At 64.1% G+C, this 24,567-nt stretch overlaps 1 protein-coding gene across 1 annotated transcript; it reads right to left on the reverse strand.

The window, feature by feature from the left end:
* Positions 1 to 559: 559 nt before the first annotated feature.
* On the reverse strand, positions 560 to 24,567 carry MUC5AC (mucin 5AC, oligomeric mucus/gel-forming). Its single transcript, XM_088789914.1, has 48 exons — positions 24,522 to 24,567; positions 23,948 to 24,007; positions 23,437 to 23,698; positions 23,009 to 23,123; positions 22,598 to 22,688; positions 21,645 to 21,757; positions 21,319 to 21,532; positions 21,099 to 21,224; positions 20,734 to 20,851; positions 20,344 to 20,482; positions 20,022 to 20,132; positions 19,476 to 19,545; positions 19,255 to 19,392; positions 19,000 to 19,164; positions 18,612 to 18,706; positions 18,031 to 18,157; positions 17,570 to 17,825; positions 17,445 to 17,497; positions 16,952 to 17,052; positions 16,526 to 16,677; positions 16,224 to 16,362; positions 16,010 to 16,123; positions 15,658 to 15,837; positions 15,071 to 15,310; positions 14,656 to 14,812; positions 14,030 to 14,158; positions 13,644 to 13,806; positions 13,169 to 13,212; positions 12,886 to 13,074; positions 8,428 to 12,339; positions 7,939 to 8,147; positions 7,189 to 7,363; positions 6,632 to 6,882; positions 6,348 to 6,531; positions 5,792 to 5,999; positions 5,165 to 5,346; positions 4,785 to 4,872; positions 4,584 to 4,687; positions 4,389 to 4,420; positions 3,909 to 4,080; positions 3,435 to 3,536; positions 3,178 to 3,215; positions 2,652 to 2,774; positions 2,466 to 2,564; positions 1,994 to 2,113; positions 1,726 to 1,789; positions 1,526 to 1,640; positions 560 to 1,113 (listed from the first exon to the last, which is right to left on the reverse strand). Exons 1-48 carry the CDS (start codon positions 24,565 to 24,567, stop codon positions 867 to 869), a joined length of 10,332 nt encoding a protein of 3,443 aa, XP_088646040.1. The 3' UTR covers positions 560 to 866.

Consider the following 24,567-nt stretch of genomic DNA (forward strand, 5'->3'; position numbering starts at 1 on the left):
GTGGGGCTGGGACCAGCCTGAGGCCAGCACGTCGCTGGGGGTGTCTGGGGGCCTCCCCTGGGGCCTCCAAGGAAGCAGGGATAAGCTTTAGGAATGTGGACATTGGCAGAACGAGGTTGGGGTTGCAGGTCAAATGAGGAGAGTGACAGGACCCTGGGGCCACGTCCACCCCTCTGCAGTGGACTGGTCTCAGAGTGCTTGTATGTGCACACACAAGCACGCTACACACTCGCACACGCACACCCAGCTCGGCTCCGTGTGTGGGAAAGTCTGGATGCTGTGGGGGGAAGACGGAGCCTCCCCTGGAAGGGTGAGACCCTCTGGTGCCTGATGTGGTCAGCGGGCAGATAAACGTGTCCCGAAGTCCTGGGCAGCCACGTGGGCCTCCCTCCCTCCCTCTGTCCCCAGAATGGGCGGCTGCACTGCCACCGACAGAGGAGCCCGTGAGGCAGACAGCCTGGCCTGAGAGCCCTCGTGGCCCAGGCTGCCCGCCCCACTCCTGCATTTCATGCACAGGCTTAAAAATCACACAGAGTCGGGAGTTGCAAAATGCTCCAAGTGTATTTATGGCTCCGCTGGCCCTTTCCTGAGGCCCAGGGTGGAGGTAGGGTGAGGCTGTGCCTCCTGGCGGCCGGCCGAGTAGCCCACTGCACGTCCAGGTGACGGTCATTGATAAGACCCCACCCAATGCTTAAGTCTGGGAGGAGCGCCCACCTGCCCGCCCTCCCAGGCTGGACACTGGAGAGGGAAGGGGTGGGTGACCATGCATCCTGGACTTGGGCCACCGGGACCAGGGCTCAGGGTCCTGGCCTGGGAAGCTGGGCTGCAGGGAATTCAGGCTGTCTGTCTGGGAGGGAGGCTGTGTCTCAGGCGAGTGGCAGGGCGCGGGTCCCCCTGCTCCAGTGGCTGCGCTCGGGGTCCTGGCCCTGCAGCCGGCCGCGGTCACCTTGGGGGTCGCACTGCAGGCCCACGCAGCCGCACTCCTCCACCTGGGTGTAGCTGAAGTTGCGGCGGGAGCCGTCGGCACAGCTCAGGGTCACATTGTGCAGCGAGGCCCGCAGCTCCTGGCAGCAGCTGCACCTGTGCTGAACCGCGTTGGCTTCCAGCGAGTACCTGCAAGGAAGGCTGCTCAGCGCCAGGGCTCACGCCGCCCGAGCCCACCACAGACCCCCAGCAAAGCCCGCGGCCAGCCAGGGGCCAATGAGCAGTGGACGGACAACATCATCACGACCACAAGCTCTCAGAGGCGGCCTGGCTCACGTGCCGATTGGTTGGTATAAATACCCCCGCGGCTGGGGAAGGGCACACATGGGCCCTCATGAGCCCCAGTAAGTCACCAAGGGCTCAGTGAGCCCGGGGTCTCAGTAGACAGAAGAGCATGATTGCAAACAGGACAAGGCCCTGGGTCTCCGCCCACCTGAGGACCCCTGCTGGCCCCGCCTCCCTGTGCCACCCTCGACTGCCCACACCAGGCCAAGTGCACCCGGCACAGCATCCGGGCTGGCCAGCCCTGGGGCTCACGTACATGGAGGAGGTGTCCCCACAGTTGCCCTGGCAGAATGCGAGGCGCACGGGCCCCACGGAGCTGCAGCCCTGTAGCTGGATGACTTGCTGCTGGTAGTAGACAGCACACGTGGACTCTGGGGGGCGTGAGGCAGTGCAGAGGTCAGCATCAGCCAGGCACTCCCAGGGCCCCCCACCGCCCCCACGGCCACGGCCACTCACGGTTCTGGGGCTGGGGCTGGGGACAGAGGAGGCAGCAACCGTCCTTGCTCAGCCGAGCCTGGTCCTGTGCCAAAAAAGGGGGACTGTCACTAGTGTGGGAGCAGCCACCACAAATGGGGAACCGAGGACGCCAGACCAAGCGCACACAGGAGTGGACAGTGCCCCACGCAGGAGGGTAGCACCCTGCCGGCATTTCGTGGGGCTGACCGCAGCTCCCTAGCCCTGTCCACCCTGGGCACTGCTGGACAGGTGGGCTCCTGGAACTCACCGCAGGACAGCTGAGCGGGGGGCATGCCTGCTTCGTGGTCACCACCACAAGCCCGTCCTGGTGCTTCTCACACTCGTGTGACACACAGGGGTTTCCAGGATCTGGCCAGGACTCCCCGGGCTGCAAGGAGGCCCAGGCCAGCAGGGTGAGTGCACCTCCCCAGGCACCTCCCTCCAGCAGAGGACAGCACTGCCTGTGTCCCCAGCCTGCAGCTTCCACAGGGTCCCCCAGGGCCTCTGCCAGGAGCATGCCTTGCAATGACAGCTGCCCACGAGCCCTGGTGCACCAGGGTCCTGCCCGCTCAGTCCCCGCTGTCACTCTGCCCACAGGGCAGCCCACAGGCAGGGATGGGCCTGAGCCTGAGCCTGGGCAACCCTGGGTTCCTGGGAGGCTGGCTTCGTCCTCAGCCTGTCGGGCGCCTGTGGCCCACCCCACCCAGAACATGCCCCAAGGCCCTGCTACGAGAACTCACATAGAAGAGGTGGGCGGCGCTGTCACTGGTGTTCATGACACAGGCCACCTGCACGCACAGCCCACAGCACTGCCCGCTCTGCGCCTGGTACTCGAAGCCCTGTGGGGGAGAGGTGGGTGTGTGGCCTGAGCCTCGCTGGCCGGCACTGCCTGGAGGCTCGGGGCAGTGGGGGCGGCGGGCACTCACCACGGGGCAGTGAGTGTTGCAGGTCTGGGTCTCACAGCTGATCATGAACCTGTCCGACTGGGGACCGCTGAGCACCTCGCATCTGCACGTCTCACACGGGCTGGAGGAGACCACAGCCCCAGGCTGGGCAGAGCAGGGCAGCAGCGTCAGTGGCTGGGGCCAGGCCTGGTGCCCCTGCCTTCCCGACATTTTCTCCAAGCCCGACCGACCTGTCCCCCACCAGGGTGACCCTCGATGGCAGAGCCCCAAGGCTGCGCCTCCGTGGAGGTCCCATGTTCTCAAGGGCCCAGCTGGGAGAAACCAAGGCTGGGGCAGCTCTCATCATGTTCAGAACAGAGGGCGGGTAGTCTGAGCTCAGCCCAGCCTCAGGCCTCAGCCACACCGGCAGCTGCAGTGTCCACCTGAGCCACGGGGCCCTGGCACAGCCCGGAGACACAGTCTCGGGAACAAGCCAGCAGGGGTGGGGCATGCTGAATCTCCTGTGCCCTGGGGACCTGACCTGTCCCGACCTCTGGCGGGTCCTTACCTGGTACAAGGTGCCATTCACACTGCAGACGGTCCAGCCTGTTCAGGAGACAAGCAGGTCTGCACACCCACTCCTCCCGCCCTGCCCACCTCCTTCCATTCTCACTACTGCCAGCCTCCGGGGCCCACAGGTGCCCACCCCCATCACTAGAGTGTCCCGTCCACAGGGCCACAAGCCCTAGCTTTCCCCCTAGCGAGGCTGGCGAGGGGGTCGGGAAGTAGCTGGCTGCCTCAGGGCCACTGGGCTGGCACACTTACTGCACTTTTGGCTGGGGCAGCAGGCCCCCTCTTTGTAGGTCAGGACCTGGTGGGAACCCTCAGGACAGTCTGCAGGTGGCGGGCAGTAGCTGGCATTGCAGGCTGCGGAGGGCAGGAAGGAGGCACTCAGGGGCCTGTGTCGTCCCCGGGGGTCTCCCGGTGTGCTGACTGCCCAGGGGGTGGGTGGCAGGCTCTCCAGGGGGCACCAGTCACCCAATGGGTGAGGCTTCTAGTCAGCCTGGGCGCAGGAAAGCTCCTGCTCTCCCGGCACTTCTGCTGGAGTCACCAGACGAGACTGCAGCAGGGGAAGGTGCTGGCCCGGTCTCCTAGGCTATGCCCCCCTGGTGCCAGCACCACATGCCCCTCACAGGCAAAGCAGTTCAGCCGTGAGCCAATGCAGTGCATGTGGGACCCTCAGCACACATGGGGACAGCAGCTGGAGTCCCGCCCCCACCCTCCCAGCACGGGGCTCACCGCAGTGGTACTGGGGACAGCACTGGCCTGCCTGTGGGGCCACAGGCACAGGCACGAATCCGGGCTCGAGGCAGGTGGGGGGCAGGGGGCAGGGCTGACGCCGGCAGCTCAGGCTCCGAGTGCTGCCATCACAGGTGCACTCCTGGCAGTCGATGTTGACAGTGTGGCCCGGCTGCAAGGGAGGGCACACGTGAGCCTGGGACTGGACGCAGCCTCTGCCAGCAGAGGGCGCAGGGGAACCCAAGGAAAAGGGCTTCCAAAGTGCGGGTGCTGCCTGAGGCCCTGGGGGCCTGGGGCAGATGGGAGACAGCTGTGCTGGTGGCTGGCCTCTGCCTTCACGGTGTCTTAGCAGAGAAGGAGGACGTCCCAGTGGAGGACGGGCGTGGCCAGCCTTGGGGCCAGCACCCACACACTGCTCCAGGGCACCCGCTCTGCCGGGGAAGCCTTGCCCCCCCCCCGACCTGCCAGAGTCACACTCACCTCCATAGGCTCCCCGTGGGGCCCCATGCACCCTGGAGGGAGGGAGAACAAGGTCACAGTTGGGCAGCCACACCCCCGGCCTTCAGGGCAGGACCCGTGGACCCCACAACTGAAAGCTCCGGGGTCCAGCTGAGAAGGCGTTCGGGTGAAAGGAACAGCCCACCAGCCCCAAGCCCAGCTGGCCATGGGACATACTGGGACAGCCTGTGGGCACGCAGATGTCCATGCTCGTGCTGAAAAGTGTCATGTCCTCTGGACAGAAGCAACCCTCTGTGACAGGGCCGGCATCCTCAAGGGCCCTGTGGGGAGCAGACGGTTGGCCTGGCCCCTGTGCCCTCCAGGGTGGGGGAGGCCATCTGAGGGGCTCTGGGGTCTGAGAGGGAGGGCAGCACTTACACAAGGCTGGTGCTGTCGCTGCTGTAGCAGGTGGGGGGGTTGGAGGGGCCACAGGGCCGATACACCTTGTCAGCCGGGCAGGTGAAGGCTGTGTGGAGGGAGAAGCCAACCTGAGGCCACGTGCGCCAACCAGGAGCCACTCCAAGGCTGTGCTCCAGGCCCCAGGTAACTGCTGAGCACCAGACATCTGCCGGGGGGTCCTGCAGCCTGCAAGACACCCCTTAAGCCCCACCCCTGCATGCCCTGCCCAGCCCAGCCTGTCAGAGCCCACCCACCCTGCGCCCCGGCCCAGGGGCCCTCCTTTCTCTCCAGGAACCAAGTGCGTTCTGCCTTGGGGTCAGCCTTCTCCCCCAGGAAGCCCACCCCCAGCGGGCACTCACGGCACGTGTGGTTGGTCTGGCCCCTCCAGTCAATGCACACGCCATTGGATGCACAGAGCGAGGCATATAGCTCCACGCTGGAGCACACCACGTCCGAGCTGGTGGTCATGTGGCACTGGTCAAAGACACAGCCTTGGTAGTATGGCCCCGGGGGGATCACGGCATGGCACGTCTCGAAGACCCTGCAGCACAGGGACACACGGGTCGTGGGGCAGCCCTGCACCCGGCAGCCAGGCTCAGGCCTTCCCTGGAGAAGGGCCGGGAGAAGGGTCGCCGGGCCCACCTGAGCGCCGAGCACCCTGGGCTCCAGGCCACCTGACCGCAGTGGTCATTCCTCCTGCAAACTCTCCCCTGGGCTCCCCCATCCTCTGCCTGCAAACCCAGGGACAACGTCTGCCTGGCCCCGCATATGCCCGAGGTGCATGTGCCCGCCAGCCACATCAAGCTCTGTGCCTGGCAGGTCAGCAGCATTGGCTCTGCTTGGAGCCCATGATGGCCACTGGTGACCAACACAGGGGCTGGTCAGTCCCATGGGCGCTCTCCTGCCCACTGGTCTCCTCCCTCAGGAACCCCCTGCAGGCCCACTTCTTCCCAGCATCCCCTCCCCAACTGCTCCCAGAATCTTACTCGCTCAGAATCAGCTGGCAGATTGGCGCGGGTGGGCATGGGGCAGGCGGGGTTGTGGGCCCGACTGCAGTGGGTGTCAGGGGAGGCCCGTGGCAGGATGGCTGGTCGGGATTGGTCACCTTCCAGTGGCCGGACATGTCAGAGCAGGAGGTTACCACTGCTCCCCCAGGGAGGCGACACTCGTCCTTTTGGTCATTGGTGCAGGTACCTGGGGCAGGGTGGCGAGAGTCAGACAGCTGGGGACAACACAGCCATGCCCACCCTGCCGTGGGTCAGTGTCCCCAGGCTGTACTTGATGGGTCAGCTGAGGGACCTGGCCAGGCCCCTGACCTCCCTGTGTTTCCCTTTCCCCCAGGAGCACGGACCGGTGTGGGTCTCAAGGGTGGGGCACTGGCTCATTCTTGGTGCAGCCAGAAAGCCGAAGACCCTGGAGGCCCCAAGCCGCGCAGGCGGCCTCACCACACAGAGTGCCGCCCGTGAGCTCGCCCAAGGCCGGCCCTCCTCACAGTGGACCCGCAGGGACCATGGCCGGGCGGCGGCCGGGGCTGGGGCTCACCGCACTGCCCCTCCGTGTTGTTGGCGAACTTGCTGAAGGGCACCTGCACCGAGAAGATGAGGCCGCTGAACATGACCTGGACGCCAATCTCGGGGATGGTCACGTACATCTTGATGCCGATTTGGGAGATGACGATGCCACGTTTCTGGAAGCCGGGGCTCACCACTTTGCTGTTGAAGATGATCTAGACAGGGGACACAGCGAGGGGGCCGGGAGGACGTGCCGTAGCCCCGCCTGCACCCCCTCGCCCTGCCCTCCTGCAGCTGCCCGCCGGCGTGCCGCACCTCATTAGTCATCAGCCCTCGCACTGGCTTGCGGGTGAGCGTGACACGGTCCTGCTGGTACTCGACAATGATGGACTGCGGGCAGGACAGCCCGTCCTCAGCGTCGCAGAAGTAGTTGTCAATGAGCACGCGCAAGTGGCCGTACACGGGCACCACCTGCTGCACCAGCACGTACGTGCAGTTGTCCAGGAACGTGTAGTAGGTGCCGTCAAAGGTGATGTAGTGGGGGTCGCCCCAGCCGCTGCACACGCCTGCGGTGCGAGCACAGGCCTCAGTGGGGGACCCAGAGGACCCAGGACTCTGACCAGACCCGTCACTGGGACCCGCACGCCCAGCACCCGCCAGAACCAATGGGGCCTCAGAGTGGGGGCCAGAGCCCCCGCCTCCTCCAGCTGCTCCCAGGGCTCTGGGGCTCAGGCAGCAGTGCCCTGAGCACCCCTGTTGGAGCCTGGTACCACCCATCCACTGCCGCCCTGTGCGAAGTACTTCCTGGCATCTAACCCAATTCCCACCGCCTTTGCGCAGCCCGGCCCGCCCAGCCTGGCGCCCCGGCTCACACTGGCACTGGTAATGCATGCAACAGCCATCCTCGTCTGCCACCTTCAGGGCGGGGTAGCCGTTGGCACAGGTTGGTTCCTGCAATTGCGGGCATGGGCGCGGCTGCAGGGTGATGATGTTGTTGCCCTCACAGGTGGCCTGAGAGCAGTTGGCCATGGCCCAGGTCTCTCCTTTCTGTGGAAGAAAACACAGCTGCAGGCCCCGCCCCCATCCAGCCTGCCCACAGGCCACCCGTGGGTGCTCAGGACTCATACTGCTGTGGCCAGTCGTCAGTTGTCAGTCTCCCAAGAGAGAGGCCAGCAGGGAAACGGGGGTGGGGATGGTGCCTTTGGGACCAGCATTCGTGCCAGGCCTCCCTACCCACCGAGTGCCAGCTGGCTAGGAGGGTCTCTGGGGGTATGAAGGTGCCCTCCCCTCTCTGCCAATTTCCATACTGTTCCCCACATGTGGTTCCCCGGACTCTGCACCAGGGCCTCTGCCCTGACCCCACACACCCTCCCATGGCTGTCCAGCCGTGCCCACAGCACTGACCACCCGCTCTGGCCCCCTGCCACCCACAACCAGCAGAGTCAACTTCGGGCCCACACTCCCGGCTACTGCCGAGCAGGCACCCCCTTCGGGCCACTTCCCAATGTGCAGCCTGCACAGGCCCAGGAGTCGCCCACATGAAGCCATGGCCTAATTGAAGGAGGCTGGGGTGGCCGCACTAGCCACTGAGCCCTCAAGAAGGGCAGGAAGGGGGAGGTTACCGTTCTTGGCGGGACGGCATTTGGGCATCCCTCCTGAGTGACGGGCACGGGGGCTGACGGGGAGGACCCAAGCGGGGAGGTAGCTGTGGTGGGAGGCGGTGCGCTGCTGAGGCAGGCCTGGTCGGTCTGCCTGACCACATGGCAGTCCAGGCTGCACACGGCGTAATAGCAGTGGCCAGCAAGGTCTGTCTGTTGGTATATGATGGAGCCTGCGAGACAGAGGGACAAGAGCCATTAGTGGAGCCATGCTGGGAAGGCCCACAGTGGGGAGCAGCCCTGGGCAGGCCTGTGGTCCACTCGGGCTGAAGTGGTAGGTGGCCTTCCTACCAGATGTCAGTGGAATAAATCCTCGAAGATGGCTGTGGCGCTCCTGTGAGCACAGCTAGCCCTGTCACAGAGACAAGGCACCCTGCCCTTCACACCATGGCTTTCTGTGGATGGGATATCAGTGACAGGCAGCACACACCCCACCAGGAAGACTTCACGTACCTGCAGGGTAGAGCTCATCAGCCACGCTGCAGTAGCATATGGGGGTGGACGGTGCTGCCCACGTCACGGTAGGAATCTTGGAGGCAGACTCTGTTGTGGGCCAGTACTTGGTAGCTGAGGTTATGTAGGGGGTCACAGAGGTCAGAGGGCAACCTTCTCGGGGCTCGCAGCACAGCACACGGATCTCATAGTTGAGGCACATCTGGAACTTGCCCGTCTGGTCCCGGTTGTGGCACACCAGGCCCACGTCGGGGTTGCACTCCACCACCTGGCCCAGCCTCTCGATGCTGACGTCGGGGTGGTTCTCGGCTCGGCACTCCAGGTGAGTGATGTACTCGGGCCGGCGGCAGATTCTCTCTCCGCTTCTGACGATGTTGCTGTATGTTTCCAGGTCGCCTCCGTGGGGCCCAGGAGACGGGAAGTCCACGTCGAACCAGTTGGTCCACGTGCACTGTGGCTGGCAGGTGGTGGTCCCAGGTGTGGGGTGGGTTGTCTCAGCTGCAGAAACAGGGGCTGTGGTGGTTGTGGCTGCCGAGGTGGTGCTGGTTGTAGGAGTTGAGGCTGGACTGGTTTTTGGCACAGAGGTTGCACTGGTTTTCGGCACAGAGGTTGCACTGGTTTTCGGCACAGAGGTTGCACTGGTTTTTGGCACAGAGGTTGTCCTGGATGTGCCCGTGTGGAAAGTGGTCTCAGTAGGGCTGGTGATCCTCACACTTGGGGTGCTGGGTACCGTGACAGGTTGGAAGGTAGGGCAGCCTTCTCGGGGCTCGCAGCACAGCACACGGACCTCGTAGTTGAGGCACATCTGGAACTTGCCCGTCTGGTCCCGGTTGTGGCACACCAGGCCCACGTCGGGGTTGCACTCCACCACCTGGCCCAGCCTCTCGATGCTGACGTCGGGGTGGTTCTCGGCTCGGCACTCCAGGTGAGTGATGTACTCAGGCCGGCGGCAGATTCTCTCTCCGCTTCTGACGATGTTGCTGTATGTTTCCAGGTCGCCTCCGTGGGGCCCAGGAGATGGGAAGTCCACGTCGAACCAGTTGGTCCACGTGCACTGTGGCTGGCAGGTGGTGGTCCCAGGTGTGGGGTGGGTTGTCTCAGTTGCAGAAACAGGGGCTGTGGTGGTTGTGGCTGCCGAGGTGGTGCTGGTTGCAGGAGCTGAGGTTGCACTGGTTTTCTGCACGGAGGTTGCGCTGGTTTTCGGCACAGAGGTTGCACTGGTTTTCGGCACGGAGGTTGCGCTGGTTTTCGGCACAGAGGTTGCACTGGTTTTCGGCACGGAGGTTGCGCTGGTTTTCGGCACAGAGGTTGCACTGGTTTTCGGCACGGAGGTTGCGCTGGTTTTCGGCACAGAGGTTGCACTGGTTTTCGGCACAGAGGTTGCACTGGTTTTCGGCACAGAGGTTGCACTGGTTTTTGGCACAGAGGTTGCACTGGTTTTCGGCACAGAGGTTGTCCTGGTTTTTGGCACAGAGGTTGTCCTGGATGTGCCTGTGTGGAAGGTGGTCTCAGTAGGGCTGGTGATCCTCACACTTGGGGTGCTGGGTACCGTGACAGGTTGGAAGGTAGGGCAGCCTTCTCGGGGCTCGCAGCACAGCACACGGACCTCGTAGTTGAGGCACATCTGGAACTTGCCCGTCTGGTCCCGGTTGTGGCACACCAGGCCCACGTCGGGGTTGCACTCCACCACCTGGCCCAGCCTCTCGATGCTGACGTCGGGGTGGTTCTCGGCTCGGCACTCCAGGTGAGTGATGTACTCAGGCCGGCGGCAGATTCTCTCTCCGCTTCTGACGATGTTGCTGTATGTTTCCAGGTCGCCTCCGTGGGGCCCGGGAGACGGGAAGTCCACGTCGAACCAGTTGGTCCACGTGCACTGTGGCTGGCAGGTGGTGGTCCTGGGTGGGGTGACAACATGTGTGCTGGGTTTGATCCTGGTAGATGGGAACACATGTGCTGAGCTGGCACTGCTGTGTCGTGTGGAGGTCCAGGGGATTGCAGTGGTCCTGGTGGTGCTTGTTTGGGTTCTGGTTTCATGTGAGGTCGAGTGTGTGGCCCCAGATGTTGTGGGCAGGGTGGTCCTACCTCTGCACACGTCCACCCACTCACAGCACTGGATCCGGATTTGGTAGTTGTAGCAGATGGGGGGCAGCTGGTTCCTGTTCAGGCATATGAGACCCACCGTGTCACTGCAGACCACATCCTGCTCCAGCTCTGCCAGTGGCGTGTTGGGGAAGCGCTCCGCCCTGCACTCTACCTTGCTGGGCCTGTCACAGAATTTATACCCTTTGGATCTCAAATTCTGAAAAGTGTCGAAATCTCCGCTGTTTATGTCAGGCCCAGGATAGCTACTCTCAATCCAGTCAGTCCAGCTGCATAACTTTTTAAAACAGATCTCGCTGGGCTCAGATGAGGGTGGCTCCGGGGTGGTGGTAGACACAGAGGTTATGGTTGAAGCTGTTGTTGAAACTGGTGTTGGGCTGGGGGTCGAGGGAGTTGTTTTCACGGTTGTAGAGGTAACTGGGGCAGGCATGGTGGTAGCTGGGATGGGCGTCGTGGTAGCTGGGGCAGGTGTGGTGATGCCTGGGGTGGGCGTCGTGGTGGTTGGGGCAGGTGTGGTGGTGCCTGGGGTGGGCGTCGTGGTGGTTGGGGCAGGTGTGGTGTTGCCTGGGGTGGGCGTCGTGGTGGTTGGGGCAGGTGTGGTGTTGCCTGGGGTGAGCGTCGTGGTGGTTGGGGCAGGTGTGGTGTTGCCTGGGGTGGGCGTCGTGGTGGTTGGGGCAGGTGTGGTGTTGCCTGGGGTGGGCGTCGTGGTGGTTGGGGCAGGTGTGGTGTTGCCTGGGGTGGGCGTCGTGGTGGTTGGGGCAGGTGTGGTGTTGCCTGGGGTGGGCGTTGTGGTGGTTGGGGCAGGTGTGGTGTTGCCTGGGGTGGGCGTCGTGGTAGTTGGGGCAGGTGTGGTGTTGCCTGGGGTGGGTGTCGTGGTGGTTGGGGCAGGTGTAGTGTTGCCTGGGGTGGGTGTCGTGGTGGTTGGGGCAGGTGTGGTGTTGCCTGGGGTGGGTGTCGTGGTAGCTGTGGCAGGTGTGGTGTTGCCTGGGGTGGGTGTCGTGGTAGCTGGGGCAGGTGTGGTGGTGCCTGGGGTGGGTGTCGTGGTAACTGTGGCAGGTGTATTGGTGCCTGGGGTGGGTGTCGTGGTAGCTGGGGCAGGTGTATTGGTGCCTGGGGTGGGTGTCGTGGTAGCTGGGGCAGGTGTATTGGTGCCTGGGGCAGGGGTAGGGGTGCCTGGGGCAGGGGTAGTGACATGCAGGACTGGTGTTTTGTGACTTGTAGAGAGGGTGGTTGGGCCAGTTGTGGTGATAGGGCCTAGGGAGTCTGTGCGTCCTCTCAGCACAGATGGGGTCCCGGGTGTGGGCCCAGTTTTGGTTGTCCTGTAAGTTGTTGGAGGGGTGGTCTGGGCTGGACTACTGGAGGTGGGGCAGGCACGGGGGGAGCAGCACAGGACCCTAATCTGGTAGTTGTCACAGAGCCCCGAAACCTGGTCTCTGTTGTAACAGGTCAGCCCCACCGTGGGGCTGCACTCAACGCGTTGCCCTAGGGCTTGGATTGGCACGTCGGGGGCATCCTCGGCTCGGCACTCCACCGCCCTCGGTGCTTGGCAAACTTGGTACCCGTGGGCACGGAGGTTGTCCAGTGTGTCAAAGTCACCACTGTCAATGCCCCGTCCTGGATGGCTTATGTCCAGCCATAGTGACCACTGGCATTCCTCCCCACAGCCCGGGTGGGGAGAGACGGAGGTGGTCGAAGGCGTCGGCCAGGGCCATGTGCCCGTGGCAGTGGAAGGGGCTCTGCTCAGAATGTCGGTGTGCGGTCGTCTCGTGGTGGGGCTGGGGTGCGTGCCAGGCGGACCCGTTGAGCTCATGACTGAGGGCAGAGAAGGCAGAGAGGCCAAGCGTCAGGGGCTAGTGCTGACTTGGGGGTCCTCAAGGTGCCCACCCGCCATTGTCCCTGTCCGTCAGCTGCCTGTGGGTGTCACCATGTCTGTCTGCATGTGTGTCTCGGTCTATGACGGGAGCTTGGGGAGAGCCAGCAACCAGTCCCCAGACGTGCCCCATACATGGCAGTTGAATCAATAGGCAAATTGATCTCAGTGGAGGAAAGTGTGCCCCTGGGCATTTCCTGAGCAGATCGTGAACACATAACCCTAAAAGCCAAAGCTCTGGGAACTCTTCACTCCTGGGGGGTCCTCTGCTAAGGCTCTGATGCCCCCAGGACGGTGTGAGGACTAGGGGTGCCTGGCGCAGTGAGTCGGGGCCGGCCTGGGCACCTCTGCTCGCAGCCCCTGCCTTGTGCTGGGGGTCTCAGCCCTGAAAGCAAGACTGGGAACCTCAGTGCTTCCAGGACGCTCCACGAGACTGACCCTCCCGGGCTGAGGGGCAGCCTTCACGGTCCCCAGCGTGTCTGCCTTACCAATTGGGGGTGTAGAGAAGGAGAAGGTGGTGTGGGGGACGGACGTGGTAGGACTGCAGGTGTGGACCCTCCTCTCGATGGTGCCATTGGCCCCACAGTGGGCGGAGATGCAGCCCCCTGTTCCGTCCGTCGTGTGGTAGATGATGTCCCCCGGACGGAAACGCTGCCCATTGTAGGTGCAGACACAGGCTGTGGAGAACAGAGAAGCCGGAAACGTCATGGGAGTGGGGTGTGGGTGGGGATCCCCAGACCCCAGACCCAAGGAAGGCCATCTGCTGCTCACCCTCGGTGTCGTAGGTACACTGCACGCCACTCTCGGTGCAAACACTGGTGACAGAAGGAAGAAGGTAAGTGGGAGTGTAGGGCATGCAACTATGCCCGGGGAGGGTGGGCAAGAGCACCCCCACAGGGGTGCCCTGGGGAGACTGAGGTCACACCCTCTCAGGGAGCCCCTTCCAATCAATGACCAGTGAGCCCCCCTGACATTCTGATGGCCACTGCCTCTCCAGGGCATCTGTCCTGGGATCCTTGGGTAGAAACAGGCTCAACCTCCCCCCACCCTGGCCCCATCCTGCAACCCCCTTCCCTTTACCCCCCAGCATCCCCATCCTGCAACAGGGAGGCTCTGGTCAGACCCTTCAGGAAACCCAGGCCACGGGGACCCCTCTGGGCCTTGGCAGGGAGAAACCCCGAGGGTGGTGGGCCGGGCAAATCCCCGATGAGCTCCATCCAGGCTCCTTGCAGGCGAAGTTACTCACCAGGAGTGGCAGTTCTCATCTGAGGGCACCACCGCCCCTGGCAGGTAGGTCTTGCCCCGGACTTGGCAGGGTGGTGGCAGGGTCGGGAGTGGGCATGTGGCCACACACTGCATCTGGTCCTCGTCGAAGATGGGGGCCTCTGGCGGGCACTTGGGGTAGCAGCCTGCGTGCCAGAGAGGCCTGAGTCCCAGCCAGACAGACTGCCCAGCCCCCTGACACCCATGGCCTTGGCACCATCCCCACCCCTGGACCTCGCCCACAATGCCATGGGGAGCATGAGGTTGTGCCCACAAAGGCGCCTGAAGAGGTCAGGAAGAGTCTAGCCTGGCCGAGGGTCCCAGGATCCCCAGGACAGCCCCTCCCAGGCCAGCAGGACAGCAGCCCACCTTCCAGGCCTCGCGTGTCGTGCAGGCACTGGCCGCGGGGGTTCCGGCAGGTCCTCAGGCAGGGCGCCCCACAGGGCTGGTAGTGCCACTCACACTGGCCCTCGGGGTTGTAGTAGTCGCAGAACAGGGCTGCAGGGGCAGGGACGGGCTCAGCGGGCCAAGCTCTCAGCCTGGAGCCAGCCTCCCAGTAGCCCCAGGGAGCAGAGGCTTTGGAGGGACAGCCCAAGACCAGGTGGCCCCGCAGGCTCCCCTGCACCCCCATCTTTGACCAAGTCCTGTGGGCTGTTCTGATGCCTTTCCTTCCCCTGTGCCTCCTGGATGTGGCCTCCAAGGGCAGGAGCCTGGAATTCCCATGGGCGAGACGGGCAGCGGGAAGGTGGCCAGCGTGGGGCCCCCGTGGCTTCTCAGCAGTACCGCCTGTCGGGGGTAGGGAATGCGGCCAGCGTGGCTCTCCAGCTACCACTCCCTGGCCAGGATCTATCTGGGCTAGGCTGGGGAGGGGGATGATCTCTGCTGACCCTTTGGTTCCAGAAGGTTCTATCATGCCTGCCATCTCTCCATCAGCAACATGTCCCCCCATTTCATTTTTCCTTCAAACCCTCCCATGGGTGAGCGAGGGCACTCACGGCAGACGTCCGGGGTGCGCCAGGACACACACACGCCCACCTCGTGGCAGGCCTGGGCATAGGCGGCCACGGCGGTGCAGAAACACTCGCAGTCACCCCCCGAGTCACAGGCGCATGCGTCAGTCACGCAGGCTTCGTAGTACTTGGCTGGCTCCACCTGTGGGGGAGAGGCCTCAGATTCTGGGGACTCCACCCCCTCAGGCTCTTGGGGGCATCAGGCCTGCGTTGTGGTGCTGGCCTGGGCCTGTTCCCCCTGAAGCTCAGGGACAGCTAATGCATGGCCCCGTGTGGTTGGCCAGACCAATCCTAACGTGCACAGGCTGGTCCTAAAGGGTGGCCCCACCCCAGCAAAGTGACGCTGGTCCCCCGACTTCCATCCCTTCCTCCCAGGCACCCAGAGGAGCATCCCACGTACATGGGCATGACAGGCAGTGAAGGTGGCACTGGTGATGATGCTGCACTGCTTCTGGGCCCAGGACTTGCGGGACGGGTTGGCGGTGCAGGGGTCCCTGGGGGCCGGGGCATCCGGGCAGGACGGGGAGAACTTCCAGCTGTTGCCAAACTCCAGCACGTCACCCACCACAGACCGGCTCCGTGTGGTGAAGTCGTTGATGGCGTTGTCATCAAAGTTCCCGCAGAGCCCGCAGACCCTCCCCTGCAGACACAGCGAGTGGTGGGGCTCAGGGAAAGTGCAGGAAGGGCCAGAGCCCCCTTCCCTGACCCCTACTCTCTGACCCCATCCATCTCCCAAGAGGAGGAGGAGGAAGCCTGAGTCCGAGGCCACCCATGCACAGCCCCACTCCACGCAGAGGCTCGTGTGGCATGCGGAAGGCTCCCACAGCAAAGGGTCTCCTGCTGCTCACCTTCCAGGAAGCGAGCCTGGGCCCAATCCTTCCTCTCTCTCTCTGCCTCTGTCTCTCTCTGTCTCTCTGTCTTTCTCCCCCACCCCACACCCCAACCCCCTTGGTCAGGAGCAAGGCTGGCCAGCGGTGTGGGTCCCACCTTGAACTCGGGACCGAGTCTCAGGAAGATGCTGGTCTTCTTGTCCCACAGCAGCGTCAGGCCGGCGTTGGTGTTCACCACCAGGTAGATGCCCGCCTGGCGGATGGAGTAGGGCACCTCCTGCCCTGCACCCTTCTCGATCACTTCCACGTTCCCATCACTCAGCTTCAGCTCATAGCTCTGCCCAGGGAGAGGTCACTCAGAGCCTGGTGAGGACTCCAGGTCACCTGCCGGGAGGGTCTACCAGCCCTATGGTGCCCATTACGGCTCAGCCACGGGAACGCGGCCTTCCTAGGGACTCCCCAGAGCCTCCCAAGGGGGTGCCCCAGCCCCCTCCTGGTCCCCCACTCACCCCCAGGAAGATCTTGATGGCCTTGGAGCAGGTGGTCCCCGTGGTGCCACAGGGGACGTTCTCAGTGACGACACGGAAGGAGTCCTGGGCACTGCCATTCCCACCACAGTGATCCTGCGGGGACCAGGGGACCCGGCTCACCTTCCCGAAAGGAGGCTGGGATGGGGCAGCGACGCAGGGCGGCAGGAGGACTGGGGAGGCCGAGGGCGCGTACCTGCACCAGTGTGTACTCGCAGTCCCCATTGAAGCTGTAGCGCTGCCCGTCGAAGGTGAGGTAGTGGCCGTCCCCATACACGGCGCAGGTGGCCAGGCAGGGTTCATCCGTGCACTGCCACATCCTGCTCTTACAGGTGCTAGGAGGGGGCGTTGCTGGTCAGGGCAGGGCAGGGACAGGGCGCCCCTCCTAGAGGCCATGGTGGCCTTTCAGGTGCCTGACTGCGGGTGGTCTCCAGGCTCACGGGCCTCGACGGCTGGAGTGGCAGCCTCCCCCCAGGACGGGACCCCGAGCCCCCGTACCAGGTGTTGCAGCCCACGCGGATGGTCTGGCCGGCCTGGTAGCTGCCCTCGTTGTGCACACAGGGGCAGTCAGCCGAAGCAATGCAGCCACCTTCACCATCGGCCACCAGCCCATCGGGACACACGCAGCCGGGCACACACTGGGGGCTGTACTGTGGGCGGGCGGACATGACTCAGTGGACAGGGATGGTTAGAGCCCCCGCATGAGGGTGGAGGGTCCCCTGGGGCAGATAGCAGGGCCTGTGCCCAGCCGGGTGGGCTGTGTGGGGGCCACAGGGGCAGCGGGCCCAACACACTCGGTCAGGGTTCCTCCGGGGACCAGCCTGGGTGGACATCTCCACAGGTACCCATGGGGGTCGAGCAGGTGTGGGGGCACTGGGGGGTCACCAGGGGCATCAGGGGTTATGGGGGCCATGGGGCACTCACACAGTCCATGTCCAGGGTGTGGCAGCTCTTCTGGCAGCCAGCTCCGGCGTCCCCAGGCGTAGCATTGCGGCAGTCGAAGTAAACCATGGGCGGGGTGCAGACTGGGGATGGAGAGGCCATTCAGGGGTCCCCACCACAACCCACCAGGCCTGCTCTGAGGGACATGACTGCTGCATACTCAACACATGTGTTTCTTTCCGACCGAGTCCATGGCTGCCCTGGGACAGGGCGAGTGTGTGTGCATGTGCATGCATACGGACATGTGTGTGCATATGTGGGCATGTTTGTGGTGTGTGGCACATGTGTATGTGCGCGCGTGTCTGCACGTGTGTGCGTGTTCAGCACATGTGTGTGCATGGCATGCCCACATCCCCATGCCTCTCTGTTGAGCCCAGAGGGCTGATCGACACCCGGCAGCCACATTGATTTGCCGGCCTTTAGTCCTGAAGCTTCGGGAGCATAACCGGGGGCGCCCTTGCTTCTCCCAACTCACCTGGGGCGGGGGCGTGGCCTCCGATGCAGGTCAGTGTGCCCTGAGTGCAGGTGCTGTGAAGGAAGGGTGGTCAGAAAGTCTGCCCCACCTGCCCCACCCCCTGCCCGCCCTGCAGGGGCTCTTACCAGACAGCCCCACTCTCATGCAGAGACTCTCCGTTGGGGATCACGGTGTCCCCGTGGTAGCAGGGACAGCTGATGGCTGGCACACACTTGCCCGTGTCGTCTAGGAAAGTGCCCTGAGGGCAGGTGCAGCCATCCACAGGCACGAAGCTGACGCCACAGGTGACGTCCTGGTCGCTCCGGGACCGGCAGGTGGGTTGGCAGGAGCTGATGTGGTATTGGTAGGTCATCGACTTGGGACAGGTGTCCATGGGCTTTGCTGTGGGATGCCAGGAAGGGGACAGTACTCAGGACACACTGGGCGTCCCCGGCCCCTGGCTCCATGTTCTGCCAGGCCCGCCCTCCTCAGCAGAATCTGGGGACCATGCTGGCCTGGGTGCTCCCTGGTTTCTGAGCCCGGTGCAGCGAAGGGCCCGTGGAGCATGTACTCCAGCTGCTGGGGACACCCGGCCCTGCACACTCACTGCAGACGCCGTCCCTCCAGCCGCTGAGCAGCACGCCCTTGGCCGCACAGGCCCGCACGTAGGACGACAGCGCCGCACACAGACAGTCCTCGCTCTTCTCACAGTTGCACGTGTCGAACAGGCAATTCTGGGGACAGGGCGGCCGGTTACCATCAGGGACCCCAGCCCACACATGGCGAGAGTCCCCCACACGGCTGGTGCCCTACCTCCTGTGGGACCTCCACCCCCCAACCCTTGCCCGGGGCCCCACTCCCTCAGCAGAGCATGTGCAGACACTTGGGCCACGCTCCCTGGCTTGGCTGGGATAGGCTGGGAGCTGGGGGACCTCGGCCCTTGTCTCTGTGACCTTAAGGGTACAGCCCTGCCCACTCAGCCTGACTCCACAGCATCCTGGTGTCTCATTTGGGCCCTGGGGCCCACAAGGCTATGAAGTCTCTGCTTTGGCCCCCAGGCCTATTATAAGGCTGGAGCCGGGAGACCGGCCCCAGACCCCTCTGCCATGACCCTCGGGACCACCCAGGCCTTCTGGACCCCTGAGGGCTGCCGTGGACCAGAGGAGAGAGGCAGGGGGGCGGCATTACCGAGTAGTAGGTGCCAGGGCTCACAGCGGCGTGGCACTGGCTGAAGGGGCCTTGCGGGTCCGTCAGCCGTGAGCACCAGTGCTGAGCGAACTTCTCTGAGGATGGGAGGAGGGGGTCAGCGGGGCAGACAGTGGGCATCAGAGGGGAGCTACGCACCTCCTGTTACCCCAATTCCTGACACACACCCCTGCCTGGGTCAGCAGCACACAAAGGGCCCTCCCTGCAGTACCCTGTCCCTTTTCTTCCGGAACTCACCACGGCCGTCCAGAAGGACAACGTGTTGGCAATTTGCCTGATTCCCACCTGATGTCCGCCCCCAGGCTTGGAGTAGACACTGGAGCCACTGCTGGACCTCCGCAGCCTGGGGAGCAGGCGGATGGACACGTACCGTTCTCCACGCTGAGGGAGCAGGGGTCCTCGAAGCTGTTCTTGACATTGGGGCAGGCGGCCTGGGTCTTCCAGGTGTTGGCAAAGGCCGCGGCTGTGCCCTCCACCACGCCGCTGAGGGTCCGGAAGTCGTCAGCCTGGTTCTGGTTGAAGTTCCCACAGAGACCTGGGCAAGCGGGGGAGGGCGCATGAAGTCCGTGAACCCCCGCTGGCCGCCGAGGGGGCTCGGGCACCCAGGGTAGGCAGTGCCTCTTACCACACATCAGGCCCCGGAACTCAGGTGCCAGCCTCACAAACACCTGCATGATGGGTGCCAGCTGGACGTCCACCTGCAGACCCAGGTGGGTCTGGGCGATGATGAAGAAGGTTGAGGGTCTGAAGAGTGTGACGTTGGCTGTGGACACAGGGGACGAGGGTCTCAGTAGGATTCTAGGGGTGGGGCCCTCACAATGGGGGGTGCTGGGCCGGTGCCCTCACCTGCCGAGACGGGAAGCTGTGTGTAGATCTGGTTCACAAACACCTCCCCACTGGCCTTGACCACGACGACCTGGGAGCAGGAGGAGGCGCATGTGTGTCACAGGCTGGGGGCCAGGGCTCCGTCAGTGCCCCCAGAGGCCCCAGGGGGTATGTAAGTGCCTGCAAGAACTTGCCAGCTGGGCGCGGGCTCCCACAGGGAGCGGCTGACGACCTGTGTCTCCCCGGGACCCTGTGGTCGTCCCATTTTCTACAGGGACTGAGGATTGTGCATTTTTTTAATCATGTAAAAACCTAAGTGCTTTTATAACAGAGAGGCCTGCCCCTTCTTGGGCCGGTTGGGGCAGGTGCAGAGGCCCTGGTGCCCCTGAGTTTTCCCTTTGGGGACGATCACACAGAGACCCGCAGTAGTGGACACAGCCAGTGGGGTGGATGGAGCCTTGGGCCAAGCCCAGCCCTCGCTGCTCACGTCAGCATCAAGGCTTGGGCAGTGGTCACTTGCTGTGAGGGACATGCCCCCTCCCCCAGGCCCCCGGGGTCTGCACTCACCGTCTGGCCCCCACCCAGACTTAGCGTCAGGCTCCTTAGGCAGGTCTCGCTGTCCGTCAGGCCACACCTGCGCAGCTCAGCCAGCACGGTGAAGGCACTGCTGTCACAGGGCTGCAGACACAGGTCCTCACGCTCCGACCAACACACCCCATGCCCCCCGCCCCCATGGGCACCCCAGAAACCCCGTGGCAACTGGGGCCACTTCCTGGAGGACTAGGCATCAGGGACCCCGGGGTGACCCCAGATACATGCAGCCCGGGGGGCAGTGGGGACTGGATGTGGTCCTGACAGCTGCCCTGTCCGGTGAGGACCCCGGCCACACCTTGGCCAGCACGTAGCTGCAATCCCCATGCGCTGTGTACGGCTTCTCATCGAACGTGGAGAAGTGGGAGCCTCCCAGCACCGAGCAGGTGCCCGGGCATGGAACCTCCTGGCAGCTCCACTGGCCTCCGGAGCAGGTGCTGAGAGAAGGGAGACACTATGTGCTTGCCGGCCCACAAGCATCCAGCCCCCGGCCTCTATGTCGGCACACGGACAGGTCTGCCAGACCTGCCTGCACCAGCACACAGACTGGGGCCTGTCAGCATCTGGAGAGTGCTGACCTACGCCCAGGCCCCCAGTGGGAGGGGATGACCAGTGCCTGGGCCACAGCACCCAGAGGGGCTGTCCCAGGGCACATCTGGGGGACAGGAGGGCAGGCTTGGGGTCCTACCAGTTGGTGCAGTCTGTGGAGTAGACGGCCCCTGGAGCGTAGGTGACCCCGTTGTACACACAGGGGCACTGAGACACAGGGACGCAGCCAGTCTGGTTAATGTCATCAAACACCATCCCTGAAGAAGTATGCAGGCTGTGTGGCAGGTGCTGGGCTGTGTCCACTGCTTGTGTGGAGGGGACGGCCCTCTGCCCCTGGTGGCCCTGCCCTCAGGGGTTTCTCAGACCCAGGGAATCAGGGACGCCATGAGCCAGGTCAGAGGGGCCTCCCTTCCAAGAGTCCGGGGTGGCAGTGCCAGCCGCCTGGGGCCTCAGAAGCATCCCTGTGATTCTCGTGGGGCTGGTGGGGGTGGGGCGCAGTCTCACCCTCGGGACAGAAGCAGCCGGCCACACAGTGGTCCTCGCAGAGCTGGGAGTGCTCCAGGTTGGAGCAGGTGTCGGCGCAGGGGGAGCCACACTCGCGGTATCGCATGTTGAAGGGACACGTCTGGGCTGCAAGGAGGTGGTGGGGCCCACGTCACATCCTGCCCTTGCCTCTGGGCCCAGACAGGACAGTGTGACGGGGAGGGGCAGTTGGGGCACTTACGGCACAGGTCAGGGCCCCGCCAGTCCAGGGGCAGCCCCCCAGCGTGGGCACACTGGCGGGAGTACTCGGCCAGGGTGTGGCAGATGCAGCTGGTTAGGTCCGTGTGCTCGCAGAGGCAGAGGTCTTGCTGGCAGGCGTCCACATAGCTGCTGGCGTCCACCCGGTGGTTACAGTCCAGGAACAGCTCCCCGCTGAGGATCTCCTCGCAGATGCCCTGAGGCAAAGCCAGGAGCCCACGCTGAGTCCAGGCTCTGGAGGGCTCTGGGGTCACAGCCCCCCCACCTCCGCCCCACCCCACCCCATTGGCTGTTCACCCTGGGACTTACAAAGCCGGTGGAGCAGTTCATCGGGGGTGCAGGGAGCACGGGGTCCTGACACTGCTCCGTGGGGCCATCCATCTTCTGCAGGTTCCCAAACTCGATGGGGGTCAGCTTGACGTCTGCAGGAAGCACGACACTGAGCTGTTTGCACGCTCCTGGTGCCTCATCACCGTCCCCAGTGCCTGAGGAGTCCCAGCTATGCCCACCTTCCCCATCCACACTGCCGGGGTAAGCAGCGGCTACACGGGATATGCAGGGGTCTGGAGATGAAGTGAGGACCCACTGGAATGGGGCTGCTGGGTGGCAGACTGAGGCCCATAACTGAGGCTCCACAGGCCCGGGGCTGGCATGTGGCCCCGAAGGCTGGAGAGTGACCCTGAGCTCTGCTGGCCCTCGGAGCCCAGCGAGCCTGCACTGGGCCGCCCTGGCCATGGCTGCTGGATGCATCAGCCGGCTCAGTCCCCCATGACTGGCAGCCCCTTACGGGGTGGCTCCTTGTGGGGCTTCATGGGCCTGGCAGAAGGGACCTGGGGATCGAGCAGGTCACACAAAAGGCGACTGTGGCAAAGACTTGAGGGCTAAGGGCAGTGACAGGGTCTGATTGGGGGTGGGTCTGTAATTTCAGGTGAGGCTGTGTGGTCAGGGGGTGCCCAGGGCCCAGAGCAACCTCACTGAGAACAAGAGGGCCCCGCGGCTGCACTGCCAAGATGGTACAGTGTGCCAGGATTGTGCAGGTGTGCACACGTGTGCACATAGGATCTGAGTGTGCATGTGTGTGCATGTGTGCACGAGGGATCGTGTGGGTGGGTGCAAATGTATCTGTGCATGTGCGTGTGCGTGTGCGTGTGGTCGGGTGGCATGTGGCTGCACGGGCACGTGAGTTGGAGACGTCTGACTGGGAGCCTGGAGGACAGCCTTGCAGGCAGTGCTGCGGAAGGGGCAGGTGGCCGGGGGCTCACCATGGGAGAGGAACTCGTTGAAGACAGGAACACCGTTGAAGTCTCCGCAGAGCCCACAGGTCTGGTTGGCGTATTTGGTGTCCAGCTCGAGCTGGAATGAAAGAAGACGTCAGATGCCTGGCCCGCCAGGGATGCCCAGGACGGAAAGGATAGACAAGGTGTGGGAGCCTGGCATCCCCAAGGAGGGGCTGGGGGGCTCCTCAGAGGAGGCCTGGGCCGTGGGTCCTCCCCACGCGCTCCACGAAGCCGAGAGCCCAAGCAGACTACAGCCTGGAGGAGCCGCCCGTGGGCCCCCATCCTCACCTGCCGTGTGGGCGGGGTCTGACCCTCCCACCTCCCTTGCCCAGAGCACGTTCTTCCCTCTGTAGGGACACTATCGAGCTGCAGGTGCCCCCGCCCCCCAAGACTCACCAGGAAGCTGTCGTCTTGGTTCCACATGAAGACCAGGCCCAGCCTGGCCACCACCTTCAAGTAGCTGCTGCTGTGCTCGACGAGGATCCCGGACCGGCTGAAAGGCAGCTGGATTCTGTGGAGACAGGGCTCAGCTGAGGCACCAGGGACATGCGAGGGCACGCGAGGCGGTCTGGACCTCGGGCAGGAAGGGTCCCTGCGTTCAGTGTGCCACAGATGGTGCCAGCCGGCGTGACAAGGACAGGGGCCCTGGAGCGCTAGGAAGGGGATGCTTCCAAGGGAAGCACGGGCACCCTGGGCCCAGAGGGGCAAGTGGTTGAGCGCAGCATCTGGGGAGATCCCGGCCTGGCTCCGCTGTTGGCGAGGACCCCACGTTTCTCCCATGGCTGCCCAGAAACGCCCTCAGCTGCCCAGGGGCCCAGACTCACGGGTGCCCATTGACCAGGACCAAGTCCTCGGTCAGCTCAACGACCATGCCTCTGAGCTTCATGGTGACTCGGCTCAGCACGGTGGCGTTGGACCCCAGGCCACGGCGGACCTGGATGTTGAAGTCCTCGTAGGTGGCGCCACAGTGCGCAGAGAAGACATAGTTGCAGCGTCCCGGGAAGCGGAAGATGTCCCCGTCGAAGGTCTTGTAGTGGAAGTTGCCCCACGTGCTGCACACCCGCCCATTGTGTGCCGGGTTCAGGGCTGTGGGGAGAGCAGCCGCCTTGCTGAGGGCACCCCCACCTGGTGCCCCCACACACCTGAGTCTGGGAGGTGCTGCTGCCCAAGGGCGGGCATCTGGGGTGGTCCTGCCTGGACCCAGGATGTCCTGGGAAGGTGGCCCTTTCCCAACACTTCATCAATGGCTCCCAGAAAGGTGGCCACCCCCAGGTCTGAGGGAGGAGGACCCGCCAATGCTGGCACCCCAGTCCAGCCCTGTGGGGTCACACTCACCTCGCACCACAGGGGTGGTCCTCAGAGGCGGGAGGATGGTCACTCCAAGGACAGGGTGGCCTGTAGGAGCGGGGCATGTTGAGGCACAGCCCCCCGCCCCTAATGCCCGTGCACACAGTGTTGTGGGGTGGGCAGTGTCTGCACCCAGCAAGGCTGCAGGCTCCCCAGCCAGCTGGACTCTGCCGGCCCGGCTTCCTTGCCTGCCATACACACTCAGGGCAGAGGCGGTTTCCCTCTACCCTTCACTTCCTCTCGGTGATGCCCCAAGGCACTCAGGGCTCTCAGCTCTCACAGCCATGTGGCCCAGGGGTCTGTTGCACGTGGGGACTCTTTGCACCCAGAATCTTAAAAGTACCCAAATTGTCACCAGTGCTGAAAACAGTCCCTCAGGCTCTGAAATCAGGGCAAGCAAGCTCCCTGAGGGCCGCTTGGGGGAAATGCAAGCTGAGGTTGGCAAGGTTTCCCCCGAAGCCTCCCAGACACGCAGCGTCTGGCCGTGCCAGGGCGCCCCTCGCCCACCCGCCTCTCCCAGAGCTGCGAGGACTGCACATGGGCATCCTGGGCACAGAAATACCCAGAGAGGCCACCACCAGCCCTGCTTCCAGGCCCAGAGGACACAT

Source organism: Rhinolophus sinicus, chromosome 14 (assembly GCF_057876585.1).
Source record: "Rhinolophus sinicus isolate RSI-liver-muscle chromosome 14, RSI-T2T, whole genome shotgun sequence".
Classification (NCBI taxonomy): Eukaryota; Metazoa; Chordata; class Mammalia; order Chiroptera; family Rhinolophidae; genus Rhinolophus; species Rhinolophus sinicus.

Excerpts from the sequence above, each read along its gene's own strand:
- MUC5AC (XM_088789914.1), bottom strand. The coding sequence starts at position 24,567 with ATGTGTCCTCTGGGCCTGGAAGCAGGGCTGGTGGTGGCCTCTCTGG. Across the intron at positions 22,689-23,008 it reads ACCAAGACGACAGCTTCCTG|CTCGAGCTGGACACCAAATA; the intron begins GTGAGTCTTGGG and ends CTTTCATTCCAG. Across the intron at positions 17,498-17,569 it reads CATGAGAGTGGGGCTGTCTG|CACCTGCACTCAGGGCACAC; the intron begins GTAAGAGCCCCT and ends CTTCCTTCACAG.